At 24.3% G+C, this 15742-nt stretch overlaps 2 protein-coding genes across 2 annotated transcripts; both read right to left on the bottom strand.

Annotated features, from left to right (window-relative positions):
* Positions 1–7450: 7450 nt before the first annotated feature.
* Positions 7451–11691, bottom strand: LOC119574248. The gene is given in 10 exon segments (XM_037921407.1): positions 7451–7825; positions 8007–8540; positions 8650–8766; positions 8915–9139; positions 9287–9490; positions 9493–9618; positions 9741–9968; positions 10092–10739; positions 10852–11079; positions 11273–11691. Coding segments are annotated over 10 exon segments (2892 nt in total). The 5' UTR covers positions 11603–11691; the 3' UTR covers positions 7451–7573.
* A 2268-nt stretch (positions 11692–13959) lies between these two features.
* On the bottom strand, positions 13960–15527 carry LOC119573874. Its single transcript, XM_037920980.1, has 4 exons — positions 15146–15527; positions 14819–15043; positions 14474–14716; positions 13960–14364 (listed from the first exon to the last, which is right to left on the bottom strand). The coding sequence occupies exons 1-4, from the start codon at positions 15470–15472 to the stop codon at positions 13960–13962; spliced, it is 1200 nt and encodes a 399-aa protein (XP_037776908.1). The 5' UTR covers positions 15473–15527.
* Positions 15528–15742: the final 215 nt, after the last annotated feature.

Here is a 15742-nt window from a genome sequence, read left to right as displayed (position 1 = left end):
ATTTTTTATGTTGGGATATATATTTATAAAATATATATATTATATAATATATTATAATATATTAAAATTTTTAATTTTATACATAAATTTTTTGCCCAATATAATTCTATAAATATTTTATTATAAATTATATATATAATTATATATATATATATTTTATATGATATATTTTAATTTTTCATATTTATAATAGATATATATTTTATATAATTATATTTTATATTATATTTTATGTACTAAAAAATATAAATTTCCCTAAAAAATTATAAAAATTGGGATATGTTTTGAAAATGTATTTATAAAAAAGTTAAAAATATATATGAATTACATATATTATATATATATATATATATATATATAAATATTATATATAAGAAAAGATAAGAGAATGAGAGAGAGGAGGAGAAAAGGTGAGAGAGAGAGAGAGAGAGAGAGGGATTGATAGATAGATAAAATATAATTAAAATATTTTGTGTATTGATGTATTTTTATATAACATATATATATATTTATTTTATATATATATATATTTTTATATTATATATAATATATTTTATATAAAAAATATTATTACAATTTTGTGTTTTTTTAATTAAAAATATACATATATATATTTATATAGGATATATATTTTAAAATATAAATTATTTTTATATATTAAAATATATATGTAATATAAAATAATATATAAAATATATATTAAAATGCTACATATACATGTATTGTAAATATATCATAATATAATTTTTTTACTATTTAATATTATAAAAATTTTTATATATATATAATATTATATATTATTAAAATATAATTAAAATTTATAAAGGAATATATATATATTGTTTTGTATATATTTTCATTATATGTTAAAATTTAATATATATATCTGTTTTGTTTTATTTTTATATATACTTTTAAAATTTTTATATTTATATATAAAAATATATATGGGATATGCTATATAATATTTTGTAAATATATATGTAAAATATGTAACTATATTATAAAATTTTAATATATATAAAATACCCTATATAAAATTATTTAATTAAAATATTATATATAAATATTAAAAACATACTAAATAAATTAAAATTTTATATAAAAAAAATTATTATAAAATTATATATATATAATTTATATTATAAACATATATACATAATATATTAATTTTTATAATATTTATTATTTTATTTATTTTATCCCAATATTTTATATTTAAAGTATTTATTATATAATTTTAAACTATATATTTTATATATTAAAATTTTATAATTTTATAAAATCTTTTCCTATATACATACAATATTTTATATATCCTATTATATTATAAATATATTTTCTATATAAAATAATAAATCCAATACATATTCCCAAAAAATTAAAATATATAAATTTTAAAATATATATATTTTTATTTATATTATTATATATTATATATTTAATTTTTATAATATATATCTCTATATAAAATAAATATATTTAATATAAATTTTTATTAAAATAATATTTTCATCTATATTATTTATTTATATTCTAATGTTTTTTAAAATATCTTATTTTAAAACATTATTATAATTTCTAATTTTATATTATATATATCAATTATAATATATTATATGTATATTTTTATTTATATATTTGAAAATTTTTTTATATATTTTTAAATTTTATATAAATTCTTTATATTTAAAATATATTTTTTATTTTAAAATATATTAAATATATAAAAAAATATTCCTTTATGATACCCTACATATTATTAAAATAAAAATTTTTATATATTTTTTTTATTTTAAAAAATTATTATATATATATAAAATTTGTTTTAAATTTTTATATATATTTATTTTAAATAATATATATTTTTACCCCCACATTTTATATTTTTTTCTAATCCCCCAAATTTTTAAAAATTTTTTTTATATCTATTTTATATTTTTATTATATTATTAAAACTATTAAAAAATATATTTATATAAATTTTTTATATTAATATATATATATATATATTTATTTTATATAAAAACAACCAAAAAAAACCCAAAAAAAAAAAAAAAAAATATATATAAAATATATATATATTATATATATAAATTATAATAAAATAAATATAAATATTTTAAAAAATATTATAATTATTTATTATATAAATATTAAAAATTAATACAAACAAAATGGGCCCAAAACACACACACACACACCACACACAAACCAAAAACACACACACACCCCACATATATATTTTATAAAAATAATACAAAAAAAAAAAAAAAAAAAGCCCCCATTATATATAAAATTATATAAAAATATTATATATATATAAATTATATTAAAATATTATATAATATTAAATTTAAATATAAAATATATATATATATATATATTTTATATTATAATATTTTAATTTTTAAATAAAAAATAAAAAAAAAAAAAAAAAATTTTTTATATATAGCAAATATAAACAAAAAAAACAACATAAAAGGCAAAAACAATATTATATATAATATTATATTATTAATTTTAATATATATTCCTCTTATATAATATAGATTAACATTTTTAATTTTATCATATATTAAAACTAATGTAATTTATATTATATTCCCTTTCCCATTAAAATATTTTTAAAATTATATATTATTTTATATATCTATATTATGATTAAATTTTTTTTATATAATTTTAACACAAAACCCCCCCACAACAAACCCAAAAACAACATATATTATAATATATATATTTAAAAATATATAATTTAATCTATTAAAATATTATATATATATTATATCTATTTGTTTTTTAATTATATTATTAATTTATTTCTATTTATAAAATTATAATATAATATTTTAATATATTATATATATAATATTTATATATATTGGGTTATATTATTATAAAATTTATGTTAAAAACCAAAAAAAAAGAAAAAAAAAAATTATTATATTATATATATAATATATATATAATATATATAAATATATATATTAAAATTTTATTACCCATATATTATTTATTTATATCGTAATTTTATTAATGTATTTTTCTATTTTTTATTATAATTTTTAAAAATGTTTATATTTTATATATTTTCCCCTTTTATTATTTTATCTATATTAATTTTATATATTATGTTAAAATTTTTAAATTTTTAAAAATTAATTTTATATCCCCTAATTTTTTTATTTAAAATTCCATATCGTATTATTTAAAAATATATTTTCCCCTTAATATTTTAATATGTTTTGTATAAAAAATTATTTTTCTTTTATTATTTATATAAATATATTAAATATCAAAAATATAAATTTTGATTATAAATTATAAATTTTAAATATTATATATTAATAATAATTTATTTAATATAATATCTTTATAATTTTGTTTATATTAATTAAAATTCTTTATCTTATTTAAAAATATATATAATATATCCCATATGTTTATATATATAACTTTTTACATATATTTTTGTATTATACAATATATGTAAAATATTAATATTTTTCATTTTTATTTATAAAAAAATATAAATATTTATATATTTCCAATATAAAAATATAAAATAAATTTTGATATATATATATTTTCTATAATTTTATATTATATTTTATATAATATATTTTATATATATATAATTATATATTTTATAAATTAAAAAAATATCCCAAAAAAATGTTTTAATTTAAAAATTTTTAAAATATTTTTTATTATTTCTAAAACCCTTAAAGGGAAAAATTCCTTTTTATTTTAAATATTAAAATTTTTTATACCCTTTTCATTTAATTTTGTACCCTTTAAAAATATATATATATATATAATTTTTATAATATAATATTAATATTTATATATTTATTAATATAATATTAATATTTTATTATATATATTATATATTTTATATTATATATAATTAATATTAAAATTATATATTTTATGTTTTAAAAATATCTATTTTAATTTTACCAGGAAAAATTAGATTAAATAAACTTAAATAAAAATTTTTATATTTTTAATTTTATAAAATCTTTCATTATTTTACGGGGGTTTAAATTAAAAATCTTGTTTGTAAGGATTTTTTAAAATTATTCATAATTTGTTACATTTTCAAAATAATATTAAAATTTTTATTATATATATTAAAAATATTATATAAAAATATATTATATAATTTTTAATTTTAAATAATAGTTAAAAATAATATTAAAAAATTAAAACTCATAATTTAAATATATTAATATTTATTTATATATATTATATATATTATATAATTCTAAATTTTTTTTTATCCCTATATATAATTTATATTATATATATATTATAAACTATATTATTATTATAATTTTTTATATATTAATATATTTTAAAATATATTTTAATTAATTTATATATATATATTATATGTATAAATAACTCAAAAATTATTATTTATTGTATAAAATAATTTTTAAAATTTTTAAAAAATATCAAAATTTTTTATATAAAATCTATTATAATTATGTTTATTTTTTTTATATTAAACTTATTTTGATTTTTATATAAAAATATGATAATTTTTTTTTAAAAATAATAAATAGATTGGGGTAATAATAATTAAAAAAATTTTATAGAAAAATAAATATTAATAAAAATTAAACTAAATTCATATATATATATATCTTATTTTATATATATCCTAATTTTTTAATAAAATTTTAAAATTGATTATATAAATATTATATTTTATATTTATATATTATTATAAAATATATTATTATATATATATTTTATATATATATATATATAAACCTTATTAAAATATTATATATATATCATTTTATATTTTTATATATTATAATATATTTTCAATTTTTACTCTATCCCATTTTGTTTTTTATATATTTTTAACTATTTTTTTTATATATATTTTTATATAAAATATTATTTTTATATACATATCTATTTTAATTTTTTGATTTTATTATTAATATTGTATATAATTTTATATATACAAATTTTTTATATTTTTTAAATATTATATGCATTATTATTTTTAAAATAAAAATAAATATATTGTTTTTAAAAATATACCTATATTATAATATATATAAAATATATTTAAATAATAATTTATTATATCTATAATAATTATTATATATATATAATTTTAAAATATATTTACATATATATTATTTATATTAAAAAATATTTTAATTTTATATATATAAAATGTTATATAAAATATTATATATATATATATATAATTTTAAATTCTATATAAAAAAATTGGGGTTTTATTATAATTATTTTATATATATATTTATATATATTTAAAATATATTTGTTATAAAATATATATATATTTTTTGTTTTTTAAAATTCATTTATACTACCTTTTAAATTTTACTCTATATTATCTTTTACTATAAATTATTAATATATTTTATAAATATTACTATATAAAAAATGTTGTATTTTTATTTCTATTAAAATTGAAAAATTAAAAAGTTTTATATAGATAATTTAAAAGAAGATACTTTCCTTTTATCTATTTATATATAATATATAATATACTTTTTATTTTGAAATTAATTCAATATAGGGATATATATAAAAAATATAATATTAAAAATAATAAATATATAATTCTATATTTATATTAAAAATTATATTAAATAATTTAAAAATAAATATTAATAAAAATTTTATATGTTTACAAAAAATTATAAAATAATTTTATATAAATTATATTGATATATTATTATATATAATATTATTATAAAAAATAAAAATTATAATACATATTTTATATATATATAAAATATATTAATATATTTTATATATAATTTTAAATTTTAAAAATATATTCATAATATTATATAAATAAGTTTAAAATTTATTATATATATATAAAATATATAATATTTTTAATTTTAATATTAAATATAATCCATAATTTTGTATTTATATATATTAATAATAATAATAATAATAAAAGATAATTTTGAATATAAAATATTATATATATATATATATTTTATATATTTTTATTTATAAAAATTTTAAAAAATTCTTTTTATTCTGAAAATAAAACCCCTATATACCATTAAATTTTTCCCAAATTAAAATATATATATTTATATTTATATATCTTAAAATAATATCAATTTAAAAAATAAAATATATAAATTATAATATACTAATAATATAATATATTTTATAATTATATATTACCCATATAATCTATATATTAAAATAATAATATTAAAAAAATATATAAAAAAAATTATATAAATTTTAAAAAAAATAAAAAATTTAAAAAAAATATATATACTATTCTATATATAATATTTTTATATATTTATAAATATTTCTAATTTTTTAATATATATATATTTAAAATATCAAACAAAAAAAAAAACCCAAAAACCCAAAGAGATGGGGGTATATATTTTTATATAATAAAATATATATATATTATAATATATTTATATATATTTAATATATATAATATATAAATATTTATATAATATAAATTATATATATATATATATATATATATATATTATATATATATATATGTGTGTGTGTGTGTCGTATATATAATTATATACATATATGTATATATATATATATATATATATATATATATATATGATATATATAATATTTATATATAAATATATACATATATATATATATATATGAATATATACATATATATAGTGTGTACATATATATATATAATTATATATATACATATGTATATATATATAGTTTATAATATATAGATTATATATATATATATATATATATATATATATATATAATATATATATTATATATATGTAAATATATACATATATATGTATGTATATATAGATAGATAGATAGATAGATAGATAGACAGATAGACAGATACATTTATCTATATATATATATATAATATTATATATATATATATATATATATATTATACTATATATATAAATATATATAAATATAAATATATATATATAATATATATAGATATATATACCACATATATATATATATATATATATATATATATATATATATATATATATATATATATATAGAATATATATATATATATAATATATATATATATATATATGATAATATATATATAATATATATATATAATATGTATATATATATATAGTATAATATACATAGATATATATATATATATATATATATATATATTTATGATATTATATATATATATATATATATATATATATATATATATATTATATATTTATATATATATATGTATATGAATAGATATTAATATATATATAAAAATATATATATATATATATATATATGTATATATACAAATATATATATCTACATATATATATAAATATATATATATATATATATATATATATATATATATATATATATATATATATATATAATAAAAATGGATACTTCAGAATTATTTCATTTATTGTAATATTTATTGTAATATAAAAATTGTTTTTGGAACGTACAGCTTCATGAAATCTTCAACGCATTTACTGAGCCTTTTGGTTCATCTTCGTCAGGAAATTATTTCGGCTTAAAGAATATCTCTCCCATGCGCCTTTCCCTTCATCTTGGAGACGATTGTCAGGATTCCGTCGGAGGACAACACGCAGCTGATGGCGTCTCGCTCGACGAGGTCAGGCAACGCAAAGCGACGCACGAAGCTCACTCGGGACACTCTGCTTCCGTCCTGCTTCTCTGCTTGACCCTCGACCAGCAGTTCCTTTCCTTCCACCAACCGCACTGTCACGTCGCCGCTAATGAAGTCAAACACGTCCATCACAATCTGAAGATGACAAGCACATGTTATTCATCTACTTAATGCACTTAATGTTAACATATAATTAACGGAGTAATTGAAATGGAGTCACACACGTCCATCGCAATCTGAGATACTCATTAGCCTACTATGTATTCACACAGTCCTATGGTATAAAAACAACAGACCTAATAAAACTACGAATTACCTTATGCGATTCTGCATCCTCTGAGACACCAACTGCTTGATTTTCTAAATTGACTTTCTTCTGACGAAGTTTCCTGTAATTGTTCATGGCGTCACTTCGACAAGACCATTCATTAGCCTTTTCCAAAACTTCTCTCACAGCCTGACTGTAGTTATGACGAACATTCTCGAAGCAGCAATCGTCAGCAAACAGACCCTTCCTGACGATGGGCAAGTTCCTGTTAACGCAATCAAATCCTGAACACTTAAGAGCATAGTTGCTCCTGGGATCACACACCGAGGAATCCCTCTTCCCCGCACGGGATTCTTCATCATCACCAAAGGTAACTCGATAGGAATTTGCAGGATGTCTCACGATGAATGTGTATCCTTCATCGTCGTCATCGTCTGAAGTTGGGCTCATTAGGTCTGCAGATGAGTGTTTCTGTTCAACTCTGTCAGGAGACACGAGTGTATCTGCTGTATTACCTTCGTGAAAAACTTCCCTCTTATTTTCCAACTGGATTGGAACAATGGCTTCTTTTCTCTGGCACTTCTGTAGAACAAAATTTGGAAAATATTAATAACTTTATACATATTATTCCTTAATTTAAGTCACGCGTATCACGAGGTAAGTAGAACGTTACTGTTATTAGCACACTTACCTCTGATGAACAGAGAGAAGTTTCATTGGACGAAAACTCATTTGCCTTTTGATCTGTGCTTTTTGTTTCCTTTGTGTCTCTTTTCAGCGCTTCGTTGGTGAGCTTCAAAAGGGGCTTCTGTTGGAACAGGAAATACAATTTGTCATTATAAAAAACAATCCACAATAACAGTGAAGTATGGTTAATAGTGAAAGTACATATATCAAGATTACGATAAATAACTTTAAACCTAAGCTTGGATGGATTATTGTTAAAGAAGATTCACCTTCTTCGGAGCCGAAATTGTCAGCACACCATCAGAAGACACGACTGAAGTGACAGCTTCCATCTGAATGTCTCCAGGAACAACGAAGCGTCGAAGGAACCGCTTGCTGGACTTGGAACCGTCTCCCTTCTTCTCCAAGTGACCCTCAACCACCAACTCTCGCTCGTTCACAGCCTTCGCGCTGACCTCTCCGCCGTCCATAAAATCATGAACGTCAATAACAAACTGAAAATATATGGAAGGGTAAATCAATATGGTGAAATATGTCTAATGAAAATCACATTTTCAGGGAGAGAAAAAAGGTATTCAAAAATAGATGTTGACAGGAGCAATTACATAGATACTGAAATATCGTTAGTGACATATTTGTACCTTATGATGACGGTCATCCTCCAAAGACGTGACGGCCTGAGTCTCTTCTCGCAAATCTCGGGATCGAAGGAGTCTGTAGCGGGTCAGTTCATCGACTTCCGGAGACGCTTCTCCCCATCTTCTCAGGATTTCCCTAACAGCTTTCCTAAAGTCTTCCGTAGAGTCCTTGAAGAAGGAGTCGTGGAAAAAGAGTCCCATTTTGGTCAGAGGAAAAGAATTTTCAGACTTTTGATACACAGAAGCCTTTTGGCATCGCGTGATTCTTCTTCCTTGCTAAGTCTTCTATTTCCAGATATTTCTTTGGATTCTTCCAGATATTCCTGTTTACCCTCCTGAAAAAAAAAAACATTGATAACAAAAACTCCTCAGGTGAAGATACTGGAATTATCGTATGGCTATACAATCTACTTCATTTAAATTAATGAGAACAGATTGTGAAAGAATGCCTACTTACCACTTTGGGTGCAGTGATTGTTAGTATGCCATCGGAAGACATGACAGAAGTGATGGCTGCCATGTCAGTTTGGCGAGGCAGGGAGAAACGGCGTCTGAATGAGTGTGAGGAGATGGATGAGTTTCCTTCTTCCTCCTTCTCTGTGCTTCCTTCCACCACCAGCTCTCTCTCGCCGACCACTCTCACCTTCACCTTTCCGTCCGTAAACTCATGCACATCCATTACGATCTGTGGTAGGAAAATTATCCTCACTTTTCTTATCCATGAAAAAATATATATGAATATATAATTTCCAATGTTTCCAAATATCTTTATCAACAACCACTAAGAAGTGATTTTGAAGCAACTGACCTTGTGACCTGTTTTGTCTGATGTGACGGTGACGGCAAGCTTTTCTTCCAGGTGACGGGATCGAAGCTCTCTGTATCGCTCCAGGATATCTTTGTAGCGAAGACCCACGTCGTCCCAAGTGTCTGTCCACTGGAGGTCATTGGTGCTCCACCTGTTCAAGACCTTCTTTATGGCGGCGTCAAACTTTTGGTGCATGTCGGAGAAGAATGAGTCGTGGAAGAAGCTTCCTCTTCGAGTGATTGGTAGGAGTTCATCCCGGAATCCCTGACGAGACCTTTCAAGTCCTGTCGAGTCTAATTCCTTACAGACGAGGCTTGATTCATCTGTGATGTCAGATTGTGTCCTTTCAATCGTTTCTTGCCTCCCAACGTCACAAACATTGTCATTAATGCTCTCCCTTGAAATTTGAATTTCCACAGACCGTGGCTGAAGACTGTTGACTGTGGGTATTTCTTTGGCATGACTTGGAATGTTTATACTTTCCTTCTTTATTGTATCACAGATAAGTTTTGGTGAGCAGTTGGATCCTTCGCATGTATTTTCAACGGAACCGGTTTCATTCATATTTGTAGTTCTGGAAAGGTCCGAGTTCTGAACTTGTTCGAGCTTAATAGGAATGATAGTTGTCCTTTGGTGAGACTGTTCCTCCTGTTGAAATAGAAGGCGGTCTTTAGTACGTGTAGTGTGTTTCGGACTGCAATTAACTGTTTCTCTTTTTCTAATAGGTGAACATGAAATTCGTAAAGAATGATATGCTTACCATTTTCGGAGCAGTTATAGTAAGGATGCCATCTGAAGACATGACAGACGTGATGGCTGACATGTCGGTAAGATGAGGCAAGGAAAAGCGGCGTCTGAAGGAGTGTGAGGACACAGATGAGCCTCCTCCTTCTCTCCTCTCCACACGTCCTTCCACCACCACCTCCTTCTCGCCCACCACTTTCACCTTCACTTCTCCATCCAGGAAGTCGTTCACGTCCACCACAATCTGGGTTTGAGATATTTCTTTTAATTCGTGTTCATATCTTCAACTCTTTGTCTGCTGAAGAATGTGAACTAATAATAACAATTAACTAATAATGATATTAAGACACATTTTTGTGTCAGAATAAATGATGACACCCATTGTTATTCGTAGAATGGACCTAAAGCTAGAAAATAAATATCGTGAAGTAGCTCACCTTATGACCTGATATGTCAGTCGTGACGGTGACGGCCTGGTCCTCCTCCCTCAGTTGTCTGTAACGTTTCAAAATATCGCTGTATCGACAACTGTCGTCCCAGCGACCTCTCAAACTCAAGTCGGTGTCTCTCCACCTGCCCAGAACCCTCCTGACGGTGGCGTCGAACTCGTCGTGCACATCCGAGAAAAAGGAGTCTTGGAAGAAGCTCCCCCTTCGACTGATGGGCAAGGCCACGTCCCACCTCCCTTTGGAAGGTTCTTCGCGCTCACAGGGGTTTGCATCACACGCGGAAACCTTCGGGTCGTACGAGTGTGGAATGGGGGCCATTGTGGACAATTATTTCGCTGATTTTCTCACCAAGAATCCCTGAACAGAGAGCTTGTTGCTGGATGGCTGTTCTTCGCTTTCTGAAGGAATCTGGCAGAAGCGCTGTATTTATGGCCGTGGCTGCGAGCGTGTGCCTGTGACGTAGAAGCAGCGTCACGCACCACAAATACTCCCATTTTGCTGCCAAACTTCTAGCATTTTGAATGAAATTCTTGATGAATCAATTTCGATATTCCATGGAGGTGAGTCAGCTTGTATTGGCCGAAGGTCGGATCTGTAACAGATTATCCTTCGCATTTCATATTTCTGTCTGCATGCATCAGTGTGCGAACAGAATTTGATCAGATGTCCATGTGATTTCATGAATATAAACAATATATTAACATTCTACACAAACACATACACACAGGTATATGAGTGCGTATTTATTCAAGTGTATATCAATACGTTTATATATATATATATATATATATATATTATATATATATATATTATATATATATATATATATATATTATATATATTATCATCTATTATATACATAATATGATTTAATATTTTAATACACATATATATTATATTTATATATATCATATATAAACACACCCACAATAAACCAACACACTAATATATATAATATATATAATATAATATATATATATAATATATATATGCTGTATAGTATATTAGTCATACACATGTATCATATACATACTATATATATATAAAATATATATATATATATATATATATAATATATAACAATATATATATTTGCGTGTGTGTGTTGTTTACATATATGTATACTATACATATATCTAAACAAAAACACATATATATACATCAACACTTACTGTGTGTATGAGTTTTGAGTGTTGTTATATATGTGATTGTGTTATACTCTTATGATTATATTATACTACATAACTAACTATTGATACATTCATTATATATATCTTATATATACTTTTGTATTATGATATGGATTCTTTTACCATATTATTATAGTCACATATATATATATATTATTATAATAACATATACAAACTATTTAGTACTTATGTATTTACGTTTTAGAACACTATTTCATGACTAAGCAACTATCGTGAATCATTTATCCTCTTAGTATACCCTTGCATGCCATTTAAGTGAATGTTATAAAACAATTCGTACTACATCATCCATGTATTGTTGTGCTTATCTTATAATACACACATAACAACTTAAACTCTTGTGCCTATATTATTAAATCATTAGTAATAATACTTTGTTTAGTCATTATTATTATCATTGTTCATAAAGAATGCATTTATCACAAAAATACATATTTTCACATTTAGTCTATTTGGAACTGGGTAATCATAGAATACATATCTTTACATTCCTGTATATTTATTAAAAACATTGAAAAATAAATCTTTACAGATTAGTCTTATACATTATGCGAATCGACTAACTTGTCTTGTAAGTCCTCTAGAAAATACACAAGATTGCACTTTAAGGTATTTATGGTAGTAATGTACACCTTCTGGTCCTGTTCCATCTTTTCCTTCATTTTATCGAATAATCTAAAAAAAATCGTCTAACGATTAGATCCTATCATGAAAAGAACTGGACAAAAAGTCTGTAGAATATTGGTGTCGAACATAACAAAACTGTACCTTAACCGTGGCCTCATAGCTCTGCCATTCCCGTGGTAGCCATCCTGTTCCATGTTCTTACAAAACCATACAATACGTATATCAGATTTGACTTCGAATCAATAATACGCAAAATAAAAATACATCATCTGATTCAAGCAAAACGTAGAAACCTGAGAAGCTGTGCTTTGACAACTGTTCGTTTAGAATGCTTGAGCCTGAACAGAGCGACTGCGACAGCTGTAACCGTCTGGCCTCTTCCAGAAGACTCTGCACGTTTTCTCACTCCAGCTTGGCCTGATATTAAGTTCTACCATTCGGTACATCGTGTCTAAGTAAAAAACAAGCCTTCTGTGATGTCGTACACTTTCGTGATGCTTCTCCTGTCAGGAAGATAACTTTGCTACTTGAATTCGTCGGACGAACTAAGTCTGTAGACTGATGGCGTCTGTCATCAAGCTCAGCATCATTAAGCACTTGACAGAACTTTTCCTTCGCTGTTACTGCCTGTCTGAGTCTTCTCTGGTCTTCAGATCAACGCTCACTTGTGGCGACTTAGTGGACACCTTGTTCACTTCTACGTAGTAAACGTCAGTACTCCATCACAATCCTGAGGAAACAAAGAACTGGTGCGATACAAGTTCTGAACTGACTCATTCATTGTCTGAATCGATAATACTCAGACTTCCTAGTGACAAAGTCTCTTGTGTTGTGTCATCATCTTTCAAGAATGTTGATTTTGTACTTGTCATTTTTGATTTTGTCGTGACGTAAATTTCTGTAGACCTGCATGGCGTCCCTTTCACCAGACCATTCATTGGCACTTTCCAACACTTCCTTCACAGCCTGACTGTAGTTCTGACGTACATTCTCGAAGAAATGGTCATCAGAAAACAGACCCTTCCTGATTATGGGCAAATACGAACTTTCTGAAGAGCGTTTGCCTTCACTTGCAAGGGAAGCAGTAGACACTTTCGCCTCACACTCTGATTTTCGAGCATTATCACTAACTTGATTGTCCTTCAGAGTAACTTGATGCTGGCGATCAAGTTGCTCGAGGCTGTTGCTTTCATTTGCAACTTCATAATGAACTGGGATAATGTGTTTGCGTGTCTGACTTTCCTGTGGAAGAGATCATTTGTTTGTTTATACATATGCAACTGTTCAAGCCCAAGTTGTTGGTACATTATTCTGGAGAACTATTATTCATTTTCCTTTTATCTGTACTCACATTTGACGCAAATGAAGCAGTGTCGACGGATGAGGACTGTGACGTTGCTTTTGTGGAGGTTTCCTGTACACTATGAGCTTCACATTTTGTTTGATTTTTAGTCCTGCTAGTCAATGCTGATGAAGCCTCATGGCTGCCTTCTTCCGAGTTGATGATTTTGTCTTCAATCTGTGTGTGGCTCTTGCTTCCTTTTTCCTCGATGCTCATTGGTACTTTGACTTCTTTGATTACAATCGTTGGCTTCTGAAAGGTTTAAGACTTTATTGAAACATACCTTCATCGCAACTGAAATTCGAATACATATTTCAGCATTAATAAATAGAAGGGTTTAAGGGAAGAGCTTACCTTTTTCGGAGCCGAAATTGTCAGCACACCATCTGAGGACATGACGGAAGTAACAGCGTCCAGTTGAATGTCTCCAGGAACAACGAAGCGTCGAAGGAACCGCTTGCTGGACCTGGAACCGTCTTCCTTCTTCTCCAAGTGACCTTCAACCACCAACTCTCGCTCGTTCACAGCCTTCACACTGATTTCTCCTCCGTTCATAAAATCATGAACATCGATTACAAACTGGAAAAAACAAAGAGGTTAGACTTTCATAATGTTAAAGACACCATGTAATAAATTATACAGAGCATCTTAACGGACAAACACAAACTGTATTATGCTTACCTTATGGTAAGATTCGTCTTCCAGTGATGTGACAGCCTGATTCTCCTCTCTAAGATCTCGAGACCGAAGGTTTCTGTAGCTTGTGAGATCATCGAAGATGGACGATTCCTCTCCCCAGTTCCTTAGCACCTCCTTTATTGCCTTGTGGAAGTCATTCCTGGTGTCTTGAAAAACAGAATCGCTAAAGAAAAGTCCTCTTCTTCTAATAGGGACGAACTTGCTTCCAGATTCATGGCAAGTTGCAGTTTCCATAAGGGACGATTTCTCCTGACACTCACATTCCCTCTTCTCACTAGACTGCCTCCCACTATTAAGGTGAGTAGACATTTCATCCTTCCTTTGCTTTTCCTCCTGCACTTGATTCTGACTGATGTCTCTGAGAATTACATCTGTGACTTTTCCAAACATTCCTTCCTTTCCTTTTTTCCTTTTCCTTCTTTTTTTAAAATTCCCCCGTTGGTTTTTTTTTGGGGACACGGTCCCTTTTGCCCCCCCCCAGTGAAAAAAAAAAAAAAAAAAAAAAAAAAAAAAAAAAAAAAAAAAAAAAAACGTTTTGTCCCATGGTTTTGGTTCGATATTTCTGAAATGTGAGTATCT

Source organism: Penaeus monodon, chromosome 6 (genome assembly GCF_015228065.2).
Source record: "Penaeus monodon isolate SGIC_2016 chromosome 6, NSTDA_Pmon_1, whole genome shotgun sequence".
Taxonomy (NCBI): domain Eukaryota; kingdom Metazoa; phylum Arthropoda; class Malacostraca; order Decapoda; family Penaeidae; genus Penaeus; species Penaeus monodon.
Note: the sequence above shows the minus strand (reverse complement) of the source record. Positions and strands in the feature narration are given on the sequence as shown.